The sequence below is a fragment of the Alosa sapidissima genome, chromosome 3, assembly GCF_018492685.1.
Source record: "Alosa sapidissima isolate fAloSap1 chromosome 3, fAloSap1.pri, whole genome shotgun sequence".
Lineage (NCBI taxonomy): Eukaryota > Metazoa > Chordata > Actinopteri > Clupeiformes > Clupeidae > Alosa > Alosa sapidissima.
In genome coordinates this window covers 22,653,191-22,666,932 of record NC_055959.1, presented here as the reverse complement: position 1 = coordinate 22,666,932, position 13,742 = coordinate 22,653,191, and the positions used below count along the sequence as shown (strand labels likewise).

Here is a 13,742-nt window from a genome sequence, read left to right as displayed (position 1 = left end):
CTTGCGTGTTACACTGAGGAGCCCCCGCTCCCCACTCCGTTTCCATCGAGTATGATCTGCCTGGCTGCGGCTTGTGAATTATAGAGCCGGAGCGCCGACTCAGCATGAGGCCTGAGGGCTGCTGAGGTCTCCTGAGGTCAGAGCTGGCACTGAGAGAAAGATGGGGACAAACAGACAGGATGGAAGTCGGTCTTCCCATTTTTCACCCCAGAGTGGGTGTGTGGGTTTCTGCGGTGACACCACTGTGGGGTTGAGGGTGGAACGCACGGGAGGCTGGGTGCTAGGCTAGACGGGGAGAAAGAGAGAGCTGAGCCCAGGCAGGCGTGTCTGTTAGCGTGGGCATCCTTTCGTGGGCATCCTTGCGTGGCCCTTCTGCGTTTCCTCCGCGCTTTGATGTGAAATCACGAGATGCGTGCACTTCCCACTGGGCCTTTCACCCTGGAGTTTCCACTCTGCAGTTTCCACAAGTGATAACTAAACTTGGCAGCAGATTTCAGACTTCCATTAGACCACTGAAGCATCAAACAAGGTTGTAAATAAACAGTGCTGTATAAAAAGGAAACTTCATAATTTGAGATTTGTAGTGGAACTTGTAGAGACGTGCAATACAAATGTAAAACCTTGGAGGAAACGCAACCATCACACCACTTCACCAGCAACACCATTATGGTTGGGGCAGCCTCTAAAGTTAACTTTTTAACTCAGGAACACATTGCACCTGGAGTGGACAATTTTGTTTACACACACACACACACACAAACACACACACACACACACACACAAACAGAGAGAACGAGAGAGAGAGAGAGAACCAGACCAGGACAAATTACAACTCTCTGTGGTCAAGATCAAAGTAGGACTACACACACACACAGACAGACAGACAAATAGACACAAACACCCACTTACACTCAACCCCCCCTCTATTTCAGAACCCATTAAGAGCGAAGATAAAAAAAAAAACTTCCCCCAAACTATCATCTCCTGTTACAATAGTCCAAAAGCATGCTGCATACGGATTGAGACCCGCACAAGCAAGCGGCATGTTTATGTCATGACAGCAGATGAGGCTTTAGTCAGACTTGAGGCCCACCCCATCATAGCGATGATGTTTTAAGAGGCTCTTCATAAAGATCTTTAATGCAACGCGTCCATTTGGCTGACGGGATTATAAAAGCCCTTTCTATTCTTGGATATAAAATCCACTGACACGAGTACAAGAGTCAACAAAAGGCTTAGGCCTATGAGCCAGTATTATGAAACAAAAGAGGGTGGCCTGCAGTGACACCCCTCATCACCACACACCACATCGCTTACATAGAGCCCTCTCCGATGGACTCAGCGGGTGTGGTTCAAAGATGCTAACGTGCCAAAAAAAGGAAGGAAGAATATCAGACATTACTGATAAGTTTCAGATTTTGGCATGGGCTCTATCAGCTTGATCTAATCTCATAAAATAAAAGTTATGACAACAGCACAACTGTAACTGCCATGTGTTATTGGTTTAAACAAAATAAACGATAGGACCTTTAGTTAGGACCACAGCTCTCGCACTGGGGTTTTAACAGACAAAGTTCCTAGCAAATAGCTACAGGGAGGGTGTGTTCAAATATCTCTGGTGTGGGTGATATCTGACAGAAACATCTAAATACTCGGAAAACAATGTCACATTAATTCAAGAAAAATTAGCAAAATGTAAAAGGGACCAAGGACTAAAACAAGCATCCATAAATGCAAACAAACGCAAAAAAGCTTTTAAGAGGATGGCCAGAGTGAAGTTCAGCAAAGCTAGCATAAATTGTCCGTCTGGCCTACAGACAAACGTGTTAAGCCAAACGGGTGTAATTTGAAATGTCAGCCAGCATGCCGGCCGAGCTGGCGCTCGCTCGCTCGCCCCTGAGTGACTCGTCAGAGACTAGCAGTGCCACAAGACCACAGATCCGACACCCGCATCTGCCAGACATCATCAGCCCCATCATCTCTGCTTTTCTCTTTGACCTTTTGCCCCACCAGAGACTTCAAGTTGAATCAGACAAGAAACAACCAGTCACGTATCAGAATTAGTGTCTGCCTATGCCTGTGTGTGAGGGGGAGAGGGGGGGGGTGGGTGACTGACGTCACCACCTGATTTACTCTTGCACCTCTCCATAACTCCCGTTCATTCGGTAAAATATTTAGGATGATTCCGTTAAGAGAATCCGGCCCCATTAGGAGTATGCGGCCTGCCATTAAAAGTTCAAAGGGAGAAAAAAAATCCTCTCGACCAAGTACAATTCTGAGCCGTGAGACACCATTTTTTCAATCTCCCTCTGCTTCCCTCAACCCTCGTTCCCCTTGCTGACGTGGCACCGTGATTGTATTAGAGGACTGATGATCTTCTCCGAGGATCTGTCGGCAGATCCCCATTTGGACACGTATTGGATTGTGAAGGCTAAATCAGATTGGCCGTTAGTGCCCGCCATCCATTCTGAGAAGAACTGGCTTCCTAATCCTCTGGCCGTGCTCCTCAAATGCGGCAATCAAACACACATAAGCTGCTGGTAATCTTCCCTGGGGAAGAAATCAGTTAGGAGGGGGTAAATTGCATTAATTCTGTGAAATCAGTCAGCATTCTAAGTCTTCTAGGTAGAGTGCGGAGAAAAAGCATACTGTATGTGGCCCCTCTCCCCCCACCCCCCCCACCCAGTCCTTACTCAGAAAGACGGATCATTAAGGGTTAACTGAAGGGCATGTTTATAAAAAAGAATGGCCAAATCGGTTTGCTTTGTGTGTGACGTGTGTACTGGTTCGAGCCTTTTCTTTCCGTTTTCAATTATGCCACGAACAAACAATAAGCTCATCATGTGACACGGGTGATAAAAGTCAGGAAAACCTAAACTCTAAATAGAACAAAGTATGAGAGTGCAAGTATGCTGAGGCTACTGTCTCGAGTCTATGATCCATGCTGCAACAAACACCTGATTCTGTGACCAATGACCAAAAATAACATCAATACCAATGACAGAGAGTGATGTAATACTGTTAGTGATAGGATAAAGTGAGAGAGAGTGAAATACCTGTTCAATCCTGCCCTATCACACAGCACTTCCAGAAGTGAACAGACTCAAACAGACTGATCTCTGGGAGACGATGACAAACACCAGAAGAGAGTAAAGTCATTTGGTCCTCAGCTGTAATTTACTCACAGTAACTCAAGGAAGGAACGGTCATCGTTCCTAGAGTCAGGGTTTGCTCACAGTTCCTCTGAACTCTGGGGGAAATTCCTGATGGTGAGGCTACGCGCATTGGTAGATACAACGCTACCGCAGCCTGGTCCTGTCTTGACACGAGCACGGAGCTTACGCAAGCATGTCTCCCTGCCACGCCCCCCCACCACTACCACCCCTCTAGTGGGCTGCTGACAGGGCACGGGCTCCAGTCAGGCGCGACTCTCCACTCCTCTCTGCGAAAGCCAGGCGACCTGCCCAAGGGCACTTCCATGAATCTGGACCTGGCTTAAGTGCCGCACACAAAGGGCCTGTTTGTAAGGAGGGGAAGGGGTGATGCTGAAAATGTTAAAGGCCAAAGATCTATATTGAAGGCAAGGCATCTTCTTGGGATGCTTCTTAAGGCAGAAGTTCAAGAGCTGCTATGTCTCTCTCCCTCAGTCTCTTGTACATGAAAGAGCAGGGAGATGGATGTGACTCAGCAAGCAGCCAGGCTGTCTGATATTTAAGCTTAGGGGTAAAGAGCCGTTCACACTAGGAACGACAACTATAAAGATAACTAACATAGCGTCCTCATTGACCCACAATAAGGAAAGTCTCTCCTCGTGTTGATGATTGTGAGGTCTATAATTTGATGGACTCAGATTAGCTGTCAGCTATTCATCGGTCTCTGAAAGTGATTCCCAACAATATTATTCTTCATGCCTTTATCGTTACAGTTTATGTGTGGACGTTGCAAGTGATACTTTTTTACTGTTACCGTTATAGTTATCGTTCTGGGTGTGAACGACCCTAGGGGTCGTAAGAGCAGAGTCCCTGTACAAGCAGATATTAGACATGTTCACACAAGACCAACTTATGGTTCTATGTTTTCATGGTCAAACTCTTACCACTGAGCATGATATTTTGAGTTTTTGAGTACAGCCTACAAAATAAAACCACAGTGGGTAGGTTGATTTTTTTATGTTACGTGCAGTGCACTCCACCAGTTTATGAAAGTGCCTGAAGGAAGGATGACTTTGTACAGGCAATTACGCCATCGCAGCACTTTATAACCACAAGAAGCCTGTGCAAGGGTGCTGGGTTGTTAAGCATACCAGATAAGAGTCAGATCCTCTCAAAACTTCCTGTTAATTCTCATCGACTCCAGCTGTTCATATCCCTGTAACTGAAGACTGCAATTAGTTCACTCATTTGCTAAGATGCATGTTTTTCCTTTCGCTTTTCTTCTCAACATTGCAGACAGACCAAGGACTATGGAGCCTGTGGCTTCTTAGCTCACCAAAAAAGGTATATTTCTTGCCTCTGTTATTCTTAAACTCACAGTTGAGGAGAAAATCCTTCTTGGATTCTCTTCTTTATGCTTAGTGCAGGCAAGGCAATGTAAATAATCAGCCAATCAAACAAGGAGAACCCATACATCCTCAAACAATGTGTTTCTTCAAAAACCAAAACCTACAACAGTGGCCCCAAGAACTCAATAGTAGAGCAAACTGAGAGGTCATGTGTGGAGCACAAGTAGCCTACCACGTTTAAAACACGGCCTCACATTGACTCCTCATATTAGTGACATTGAGGAGCTTCCCAACAGTGACAGCATATGCTACAGTTTACACATGCCGCTGCCGTCAGCAGGACTCGGTGGCAGCACGCGAGTTCTTCGTCCCGCTGCACAAGACCAAAACAAACAAACGTGCCATCCAAACACATCTGCTTAAATATGCATGGGCCGGTTGCCGCAGGAGTCAGGTGACACGGCAGGAAAGCTGACAGGTGAGAGGAGATTGAGTGACAGCGACGGTAAGAGCATACAGCTGGGTAGACTTCAACTTTATTCTGTGCCATATTTGACCTTTTCTTTATCAATCTAATAGCCTTATACGACTGGCCATCTTATGCTTTGCAACAGATGCGCAAGCTTCTGCCCTCTGCCTTCATACCAATCGGCCTTAACAGCTCGATTAAAATGAGGTGGGCTTCAAGCACTTCTTGAGGGCGAGGTGGCCTATGAAGCCAACCTGCAGCACTGTGACATTAGTTCTTGGAAAAATAAGGGGGAGCGACAACGTCACCCGGCTTAAGCCTTCAGGGAGTCTTCTTAAGAAAAAGAAAAAAAAAAGAATAAAGCAAAGAAAAATAGATGTAAAGCAGAGACGGCAGCTGTCTGAGATGCTTCTCTGTCAACACTTACTTCCTCTGTGTGCGGTTAGCATGCAACAGCAGAGGTTTGCTGAGGCAGAGGCCTTAGTGTTCTGGGGTCCATGCAACAGTATCAAAGGGTCCCAGTTGTTGTTCTCATCCCAAAGGTACTGAGGTGCAACAGCAACTGAGGTGTATCATGACATTTCTGTACAACAAACACTTTAGAAAACCTCATCTGTCTTTTGCAGTAACGCAATATTCCACCTGAAACCTCTCAATGAGTGTGCTTTCATTTTTCTTGACTTTTAATTAGCTAATTTAATTTCTTGTGTAGCATGAAAAACACGACAAATGGCACCAAAGTGCTTGAGAGACTCAGGATTAATATGATAAGGGGGCAGTCATGACTTTTGTAAACCTGCTGGTTTGAAGTGGTATGTTACATAATCCCTGCAATTTTAAACCATCAAGAAAAGAGTAAAGACAGATTACACTAATGTATTGCTCCTCAAAGTGACAAGGCTTGTTCAGTCCTGTAATACCACTGAACCTGCATGACATAGTGCACTTGTCAAAAATCGCATTGCCCTGTTTTGACAAAAACAGTGAGACAGGGCAGAATAACTGTGGCAGAGGTCACTTCTTCTGTGGGCCCCTTCTTGGTGTAAAATATAAATAACATACCCATCTTTAGCATTTCAAATGACTCTACAAAAATAACATTTACACACACACACAAAAAAATATCCAACTATCTCTTACGATATGCATTTCAAATTCAGACCGACCTGTAATAAACTAAAAAGCTATCATGTAAGTAATTTTTAAAAGAGCTGAATAGCAACAAAGAAAACATTTTCAACAAAACAGTGATGATGTGTGAACTATCTGTGCTGTCAAATTATATTCAAGCATCCAACAATAAATGGTGTGCTTTCTTTAATTGATCTGAACTTGTAATCTTGGTATGACAGCATGATCCCATGTTCATCTGAGGAGATTATCACAACTAAGATGATTGAACCTAAATGCTGTAGAGCAGGAGGGAAAATTCTGCCTTCCTGGTTTCTGTGGTCTCATCTGGTCAAAAAATGAGACTATGAACTCTTTTCCCTTGTTCTTCTCATGAAAAAGGGAGTGACACTCAAGTTAAGAGTCTGAAGGTCCAAAGGTATTTATAATATAAAATGCTGTAAGGGTATATGCAGGTACTACAGACAGTGAGGGGAAGGCAAGGCATTCTCTTACATCTGTACACAGACCATCAAGTTATGTTACTCAGGATTAATGGCAAAACCAGCTCCACTGTAATCCAGCATCCAACAACTGGTTCATGGTTTAAATATCAGAAGCTGTGGACCAGATGGAAGGAAAGTTGCACCATCGAACACAGCATATTTTATTTAGGTGTAGCACTGCACCCACATGGTAGCATCCCCAATGTCTTGATGGAGACAACAAATGCTAAACTTTTTCTTGGAAATATGATATTAACTGTCAAGTCCAACAAACCTACAATATGATGTATTAACAATAAAATGAAACTAATAAACACATACACCCCATTCCGGTGTGTGCATAAGTAAAAGTCATTCTACATCAGATGTGTTTCATCATGAACACCTTTGTTTATGGGATGATTATGTTTGGCAACATTTGACATAATTTCTGGATTCTGGCAAACAAATGGTTCAAAAATATATCCCTGCATATAGGCTATCAGAGCCCATAAGTGTAGCAGATTGATCTAACTGTAGTAGACACTATGCTTTGGGTGAAAGGCTATTTTAGGAGCATATAACATGGTTAGAAATGCAACATTCGTGAGCTTCCCTTCCTGATTGTATACCGCACCAAATGAAAGGCAGAGCAAGGGAAAGCCTCAACTTAGTTAGGCCTACCATCTCAACATACAACACGTGTAAAATAGCAGCAAAACAGCATTGTTTACCTTCAGGACCTCCCCCCGTTTGAAACTTAGCTCGTCGTCAGCAGTTGCTTTGAAATCGTACTTAGCAATCGCTTCCATTGTTTGGTGAATTCAACGTTGAGCACAGCCTGATTTTGCAGATAGTTGACCGCGTTTGTCTCAGTTCCTGGGTGATTATTCCCTATAGTCGGGGAATGGATACAAAGACTCCGAATAAAAGCTCCGCTATCAGGATCCTGCGGCCGGTCGCTCCGAGTCTCTCCTCCCGTCTGTGACCCGTTCCCTTTGGGCTAAATCCTCACATAAAGGTCAGAGCGGGGAACCTACGAATGATGAAAGAATTAATCATTAATCTTCACCGCAGTACCTTAAAGGGAGAAAAAAAAGACGCAATCGATGTCTAGAAGCTAACGTTTGAAGCTTGCTTCTAGTTTAACACAGTTCTTGGACCGCGCCCCGCAACACGACTGGCGTTTAACAGCGAAAGCTCTTCAAAAAGAGGAAGGAAACCGTATGGTTGACGTTTCATGTAACCAACTACCCTCTGCGTTTGTCAGGGACTGTCCAATCAGACAGCACACTGAGACAGAATATATCCAATAAGAGAACTCAAAATCGACATAAAAACCAATAGGATCTAAACGTCTCGATGCTCAGCATTATGAAAGATAAGCAAGGCAGCCTAGGATAACGTCATCGCCGACAGGATATGCAGTGAATAAAAATGTTATAAGGAGAATGTTCGATATAGGCTATCCATCTCACCCAAATGACAGCTAATCTGACAAAAAACACAGATGTATCACAACTGGATATGTGGGAACACATTAACACATCCAGTAGCCTAGTTACTGTTTTTGCAACAGCTGGTGTTATCAACACTTGTAAATAAAGTACGGTAGGCCAAATGTTCTTACTAACAAAATGCTCTGGAATCTGTTTGATAACTATTTGCAGTGAAATCTCCCACTCAAACCAGAGTTAAAGGACACATAACCAAGACAATACGATATATTACTACGTTACTAAAAGAGCATCAATGTTGCTTGTTGGTATGAAGGTATGGTCTAAAATGAAATAGCCTGCAACACAACCACTGCGGTTACAGCCACAGTCGGCTGTAGGCTACGGCTTGATTTTTCAATCGGCATTGCCTCAAAACTAACGTTATTTCAAAGGTGGGTCACCAAGGTATATTATTCATTGCTCATATCAGCAGTGTCCAAATATCAAATGTCAAAATAAACTTTCATTATTTATTTTGCGCATGACTGAAGTGAGGTTGTCGGAGGGGTAAACAGCAGTCAGCCCGCCCTCCACACTGCAAGTCCCAGTCTAGCAAGCGCAAACAGAGTCTGTCTAGATTTTTCTCTACACCGTAGCCTAGCCAACAAACTGGAAAATAGGAACATTACCAACTGTGCTACCCAAATGACCACTTCCTCTAAAACAGCACATCGCACTGGTTTGCTAACGTCAAGTTTTGATTTAACAGTAAAACCAGTAACGTTACGAAAAGTAATGTCTGTAAAAAAAAAAACGATTACAATTTTTCACTGACAGCTAACGCAACACGGGACGTCCAAAACGATGTGGCATAGGCTATCTTCAAACCATGCTGAAACCTAATGCAAGCAGACCCAGATGTTAGTGGTCTGTCTGATCTAGTTAATAAGTTATTCTCGAACAGATTAATCATAATCATAACTTTGAAAACACAGTAACGTTACAATAATTTAACATTAATTGGTGAAGCGGCGCCAACACTGTTCTGATTGACATCTTATTTTGTTCCATAATCAATTTCCTTAGCGTTCTTTCAACAAATCTACAGCCTGACTGGTTATCTGGTGTAGATTTTAGCTTGATCTGGATATACTGGCGTTTCTTTGCAGAATGTATCTTCGCTATAATCAAGAGGGAAATTATTTTAAAATCAGGCCAAACGTTAACGTTGACGTTACTTTAGCACCAAGCACTGGTTGACTCAAAAATCCACATGTTCATATGCAGGAAAGTTAGCCCTAGACACCCATCTATCGATATCTAATTTTAATTTGAATTATGCTGATAATTTCTAACGAAAGCATACTACTTTCAACATTCTTTCTAACGCTAACTCGTTCAGGGACAACTATTCTAAATCATGCTGTGTGGTGTTATGAGACTGGCTAGCTAGCTAACTTGAACTTTGCTAACGTCAATGGAAAAATAACAATACATGCTTTAACTGTCTATGGACATTGAATTCATACTGACACTTACCTCTCCTAAGAAACAGCGTATAACTACACGCGATCTTATGAGAACAAATACACTTATAAAATGTATTTTCGTGAGCAAAACACTCTAGATAAATGTGTTCACTGTTCCGCCAGTAATTGGCAACTACTGCGAAACTAGCATAGCATAAAGTGGGTTACGCAAAAATACTAACGCTAGTGGGGTCGCGTAAATTACGGTCTCCGTCATAATAAAAGTCCTCGAGTTGAAATCGTAAAACACACATTAGCCTACAAACATGCACATGGCATACAGACAATAAGATCAACACGTCGGAAATGTGTCATGTAGGGCTACATTCTAGCCTTTTTACAACTAATTTCTATGCACCACGATTAGGCTACTACTAAACTATACACTGTCAAACCATTTAAACCAGTGCGTTGCGAGTTTTAATTTGACACAACAAACAAGTCAAAGCAAGAGCAAAGTGAGGCAGATACACGGACGGACAGATGCATTTTCAATTTCCGCTTCCTTGCAGATGTTAAGTAAAAAAAAAAAAAAAAAAAAAAAAAAAAATCCGTTACGGTTACAGTCACTGGCAAAGCTTTTTAGCTACACCACCATGAAAGGCGCTTTAGATTCGCTCTGTATCAAATATTTTGATGAGTCTTGATGGTCTAGGCGCCCTAACTTAGGCCTACATGGCCATGATGACGCCAACCTGATCAAAACACCGAGCAGCACTTTTTTTGTCGACCGTAAGGCTATAGCTGGCACTTACTGCTACACAAATGTGAAACCCAAGCAATTTCCAACTTCTTTATATTCAGCATAAGGGAAATGTATGTTCGAACGGGCCTTTTCATTTGTAAGATAGGAAAGGGCGACATCATCTGGAATAAAACAGCCATGAACCTGGGGAGTTTTAAATGTTTAGGTCTATAAACTGAGGCCAAAGCGCATATTAGCTACACAGACTTGATAAGATAGCTTACAAAGAAGTTTATAATGCTCATTAAAGCTCTTAAAGGGGGTTGACATATGGGTTGGTTGCCAGTAATCAGATCTTGCTAAAGGATAGCTAACTGTTAAAACCATTGGCACATAAATGTTCACCTACAATGACTTTTCCAGGCGTAGGCAGGCTTTAAATTGAGAGGAAATTACTTTTTTTCCACGTGAAAATGGACAGATCAAGTAGCTTACTTCATTGTTTCTCCTCTCCTGTTTGTACATCGTGGGTTTATAGTCAACTAAAAACAATTTTACCATTAAAAGTATAAAGGGAGCTCTATAGATATGTAGCTACCCAACATGCGATGGTTGGCATTGCCTTCAACAAAAAAAAAGCTCACAAAGAAGCTTGATACATTGTCTTCAGGGTTGGTTGTCACATGAACCATTATGTATTAAAATGAAAATAAGTGAGACTTTTTTTAAGTGAGAAAAGTTTTTATTCAAAGCAATACGTTCCCAGGCTCTAACCCAGTATTTCTCAGGCATTGGTGCTACTGCTGGTCCACCCCCAGATTGACATATGAAAGATGTATTTGTCTAAACTATTATGAGATTATCTACAACCCGAAATCCAAAAAAGTTAGGACACTTTGTAAAATGTGAAAAAAAAAGAATGCTATGACTTACTAATCATGTCAACCATTGAGAATAGTTCAAAGGCAACATATCAGATGTTGAAGGAGAGATATTGGACTATTTCATGGAAAATATAAGCACATTTTGAATTTGATGCAACATGTCTCAAAAAAGTTGTTTAGTGATGAACATTTCACAACTAATTAGGTGAATTGGAACCATGAATGGGGATAAAAACAAAACAGAGCATCCCAGAGAGACAGTCTCTCAGAAGTAAAAATGTGGAGATATTCATCACTCTGTGTAAACCTGTGTGGGTAAATGATGAAACAATATAAGAATAATGTTTCTGAACATTAAATGCCAAATGCGAAGGATTTGAGGATTTCTTCATTTACAGTACACATCATTAAAATATTCTGATAATCCAAAGAAACAAGGTACAGGGCTGAAAAAAAGTTGATAGATAGATAGATAGATACATTCATCCCAAGGGAAATTGTAGGCATCCAATAGGCTAGCTTAGACAACCATAACACAACAAACACACATACATCTCACATGCATAAACATCACTCATAGAAATGTAAAGAGTTAACAAATTGTGAAGTGATTACAAAGTGATTGATTACAAAGGTCTGATATAGACTGACCTAGTGATGCAATGACCATGATAAGGTGATATGGTAGTGTGCAATGGTGGTAAAAAAGTGAACAGTGCAGAGATTGAACAGTGCAATAGCAGAGACGGTTGATAAAGCTTAAGAATCTTTGGCAATAGCTTGCTTATTATTAAATATTAACTGACTATGAAAAGACAAGAATGTAAATATAATAAAATCCAATAAAAACAAGAAAGAAAAAATATATACTTTAAGAAGAATATATAGAGGGAATAAGTTATGAGATGTAGATGTTATGACCACAGTCCAGATTGTGTAGGAGGGCTAATATAGCCTATAAGACAGTCAGGAGTACAGCAGACAAAGTGACATAATGGTAGGGGCTGAGAGAGACAGGCTTCAGTTTCCATTTCTCCCCTCCCCTTTTGTGGGGTATTGAAGAGTTGGATGGCCCTGGGGACAAAGGACCTCCTCAACCTGTCTATTGAACATGGCAGTGAAGTCTGCCACTGAACATGCTCCTCTGTTTACAGTAATGAACATGCTGTGTAGTGGGTGGCGGTCATTGTCCATGATCACCAGCATCCTACTCATGGTCCATTTCTCTGCAGTTGTTGTAAGTGACTATAGCTCAATGCCAACAACAGAGCCAGCTTTCCTTACCAGCCTGTTCAGACACTCAGCATCTTTTTTCTTAAGTATAGTATACTCTTTTGATCCCGTGAGGGAAATTTAGTCTCTGCATTCATCCCAATCCGTGAATTAGTGAAACACACTCAGCACACAGTGAACACACAGTGAGGTGAAGCACACACTAATCCCGACGCAGTAAGCTGCCTTCTACAGCGGCGCTCGGGGAGCAGTGAGGGGTTAGGTGCCTTGCTCAAGGGCACTTCAGCCGTGGATGTGGGCATGGGAGAGCAGTGCTCAACCACTTCCCCTGCCTACATTTTTGCTACTGGTCGGGGATCGAACCAGCAACCCTTCGGTTTCAAGCCGAAGCCCTAACCAGTAGGCCATGGCTGCCCCTCAGAAGTGTACAGGGTGAACAGGAACGATAAAATCACAGTCCCCTGAGGCACTCCGGTGCTGCTGATCACAGTCTCTAAGAAGCAGTCCTTCAGCCTGACGAACTGCGGTCTCTCCGTCAGATAGTCTGTTATCCAGAATACCAGGTGAGCATCAACCCCCATCTGCACAAGTTTATCTCTCAATTTGACAGGCTGAATGGTGTTAAAGGCTAGAGAAATCAAAGAAACATGATTCTCACAGAATTGAGAGATTCTCCAGATGAGATTGCACTCTGTGCAGTAGGTATATGAAGGCATCTTCAATGCCCACCTTCTCCTGGTATGCAAACTGGAGACGGTCGAGTGAGTGGCTGACCTGGGGTCTAAGGATGTGAAGAAGCAGTCGCTCCATCATCTTCATCATGTGTGATGTTAGCGACTGGCCTAAAGTCATTTAGCTCACTGGGACGTGGCTTCTTAGGAACTGGGATGAGACATGATGTCTTCCACAGTGCTGGTACCTTCCCGAGTCGGAGGCTAAGGTTGTTCCACAGCACAGGCTTTGAGCAGTCTGGGACACACTTGGTCTGGGCCGGCTGCTTTCCTAGGGCGAAGTCTACTCCTCCTCTAACCTGATACGTTATGATGATGGGAGGAAGTATTGGATGGCCATGGTCTTTTAGATATCAGATGCCACTGCATTAAAACCAGACCATTTTCTGTAAAGAAAATCATTGTATGTGCTCAGAAAAACTTCTGATAACTATTGTCTTGACCGCAGTTTAATGCTTCATTCACAAATGCTAGTAAACTCTATGATAAAGAAATCTTATCTGACCCTGAGCACATTAACTGTAAAATGGACTGAGGGCTCCACTGGGCTAAAGAGGAGAGGGACTATTCAACTATCCAACGTATCCAACCTGTTATAGTGCTCAGTTCAAAACCCAGCATCCATGATGGTGTGGAGGTGCATTATGTGGATGGGCATTTTGCCCATCTGGGAAAG

At 42.6% G+C, this 13,742-nt stretch overlaps 1 protein-coding gene across 2 annotated transcripts in view; it reads right to left on the bottom strand.

The window, feature by feature from the left end:
• Positions 1–9,685, bottom strand: part of grb2b (growth factor receptor-bound protein 2b) — a 30,592-nt gene extending 20,907 nt beyond the window's left edge. Inside the window, exons 1-2 of one of the 2 annotated variants that reach the window (XM_042086456.1) lie at positions 9,544–9,685; positions 7,300–7,601 (exon numbers count right to left, since the gene is read on the bottom strand). In XM_042086456.1, the coding sequence (XP_041942390.1) occupies positions 7,300–7,377 (78 nt within the window). In that variant the 5' untranslated portion in view covers positions 7,378–7,601; positions 9,544–9,685. Of the gene's footprint in view, positions 1–7,299; positions 7,602–7,690; positions 7,708–9,543 lie in introns of those variants that run through there. The other variant, XM_042086457.1, reaches the window with a different exon arrangement.
• Positions 9,686–13,742: the final 4,057 nt, after the last annotated feature.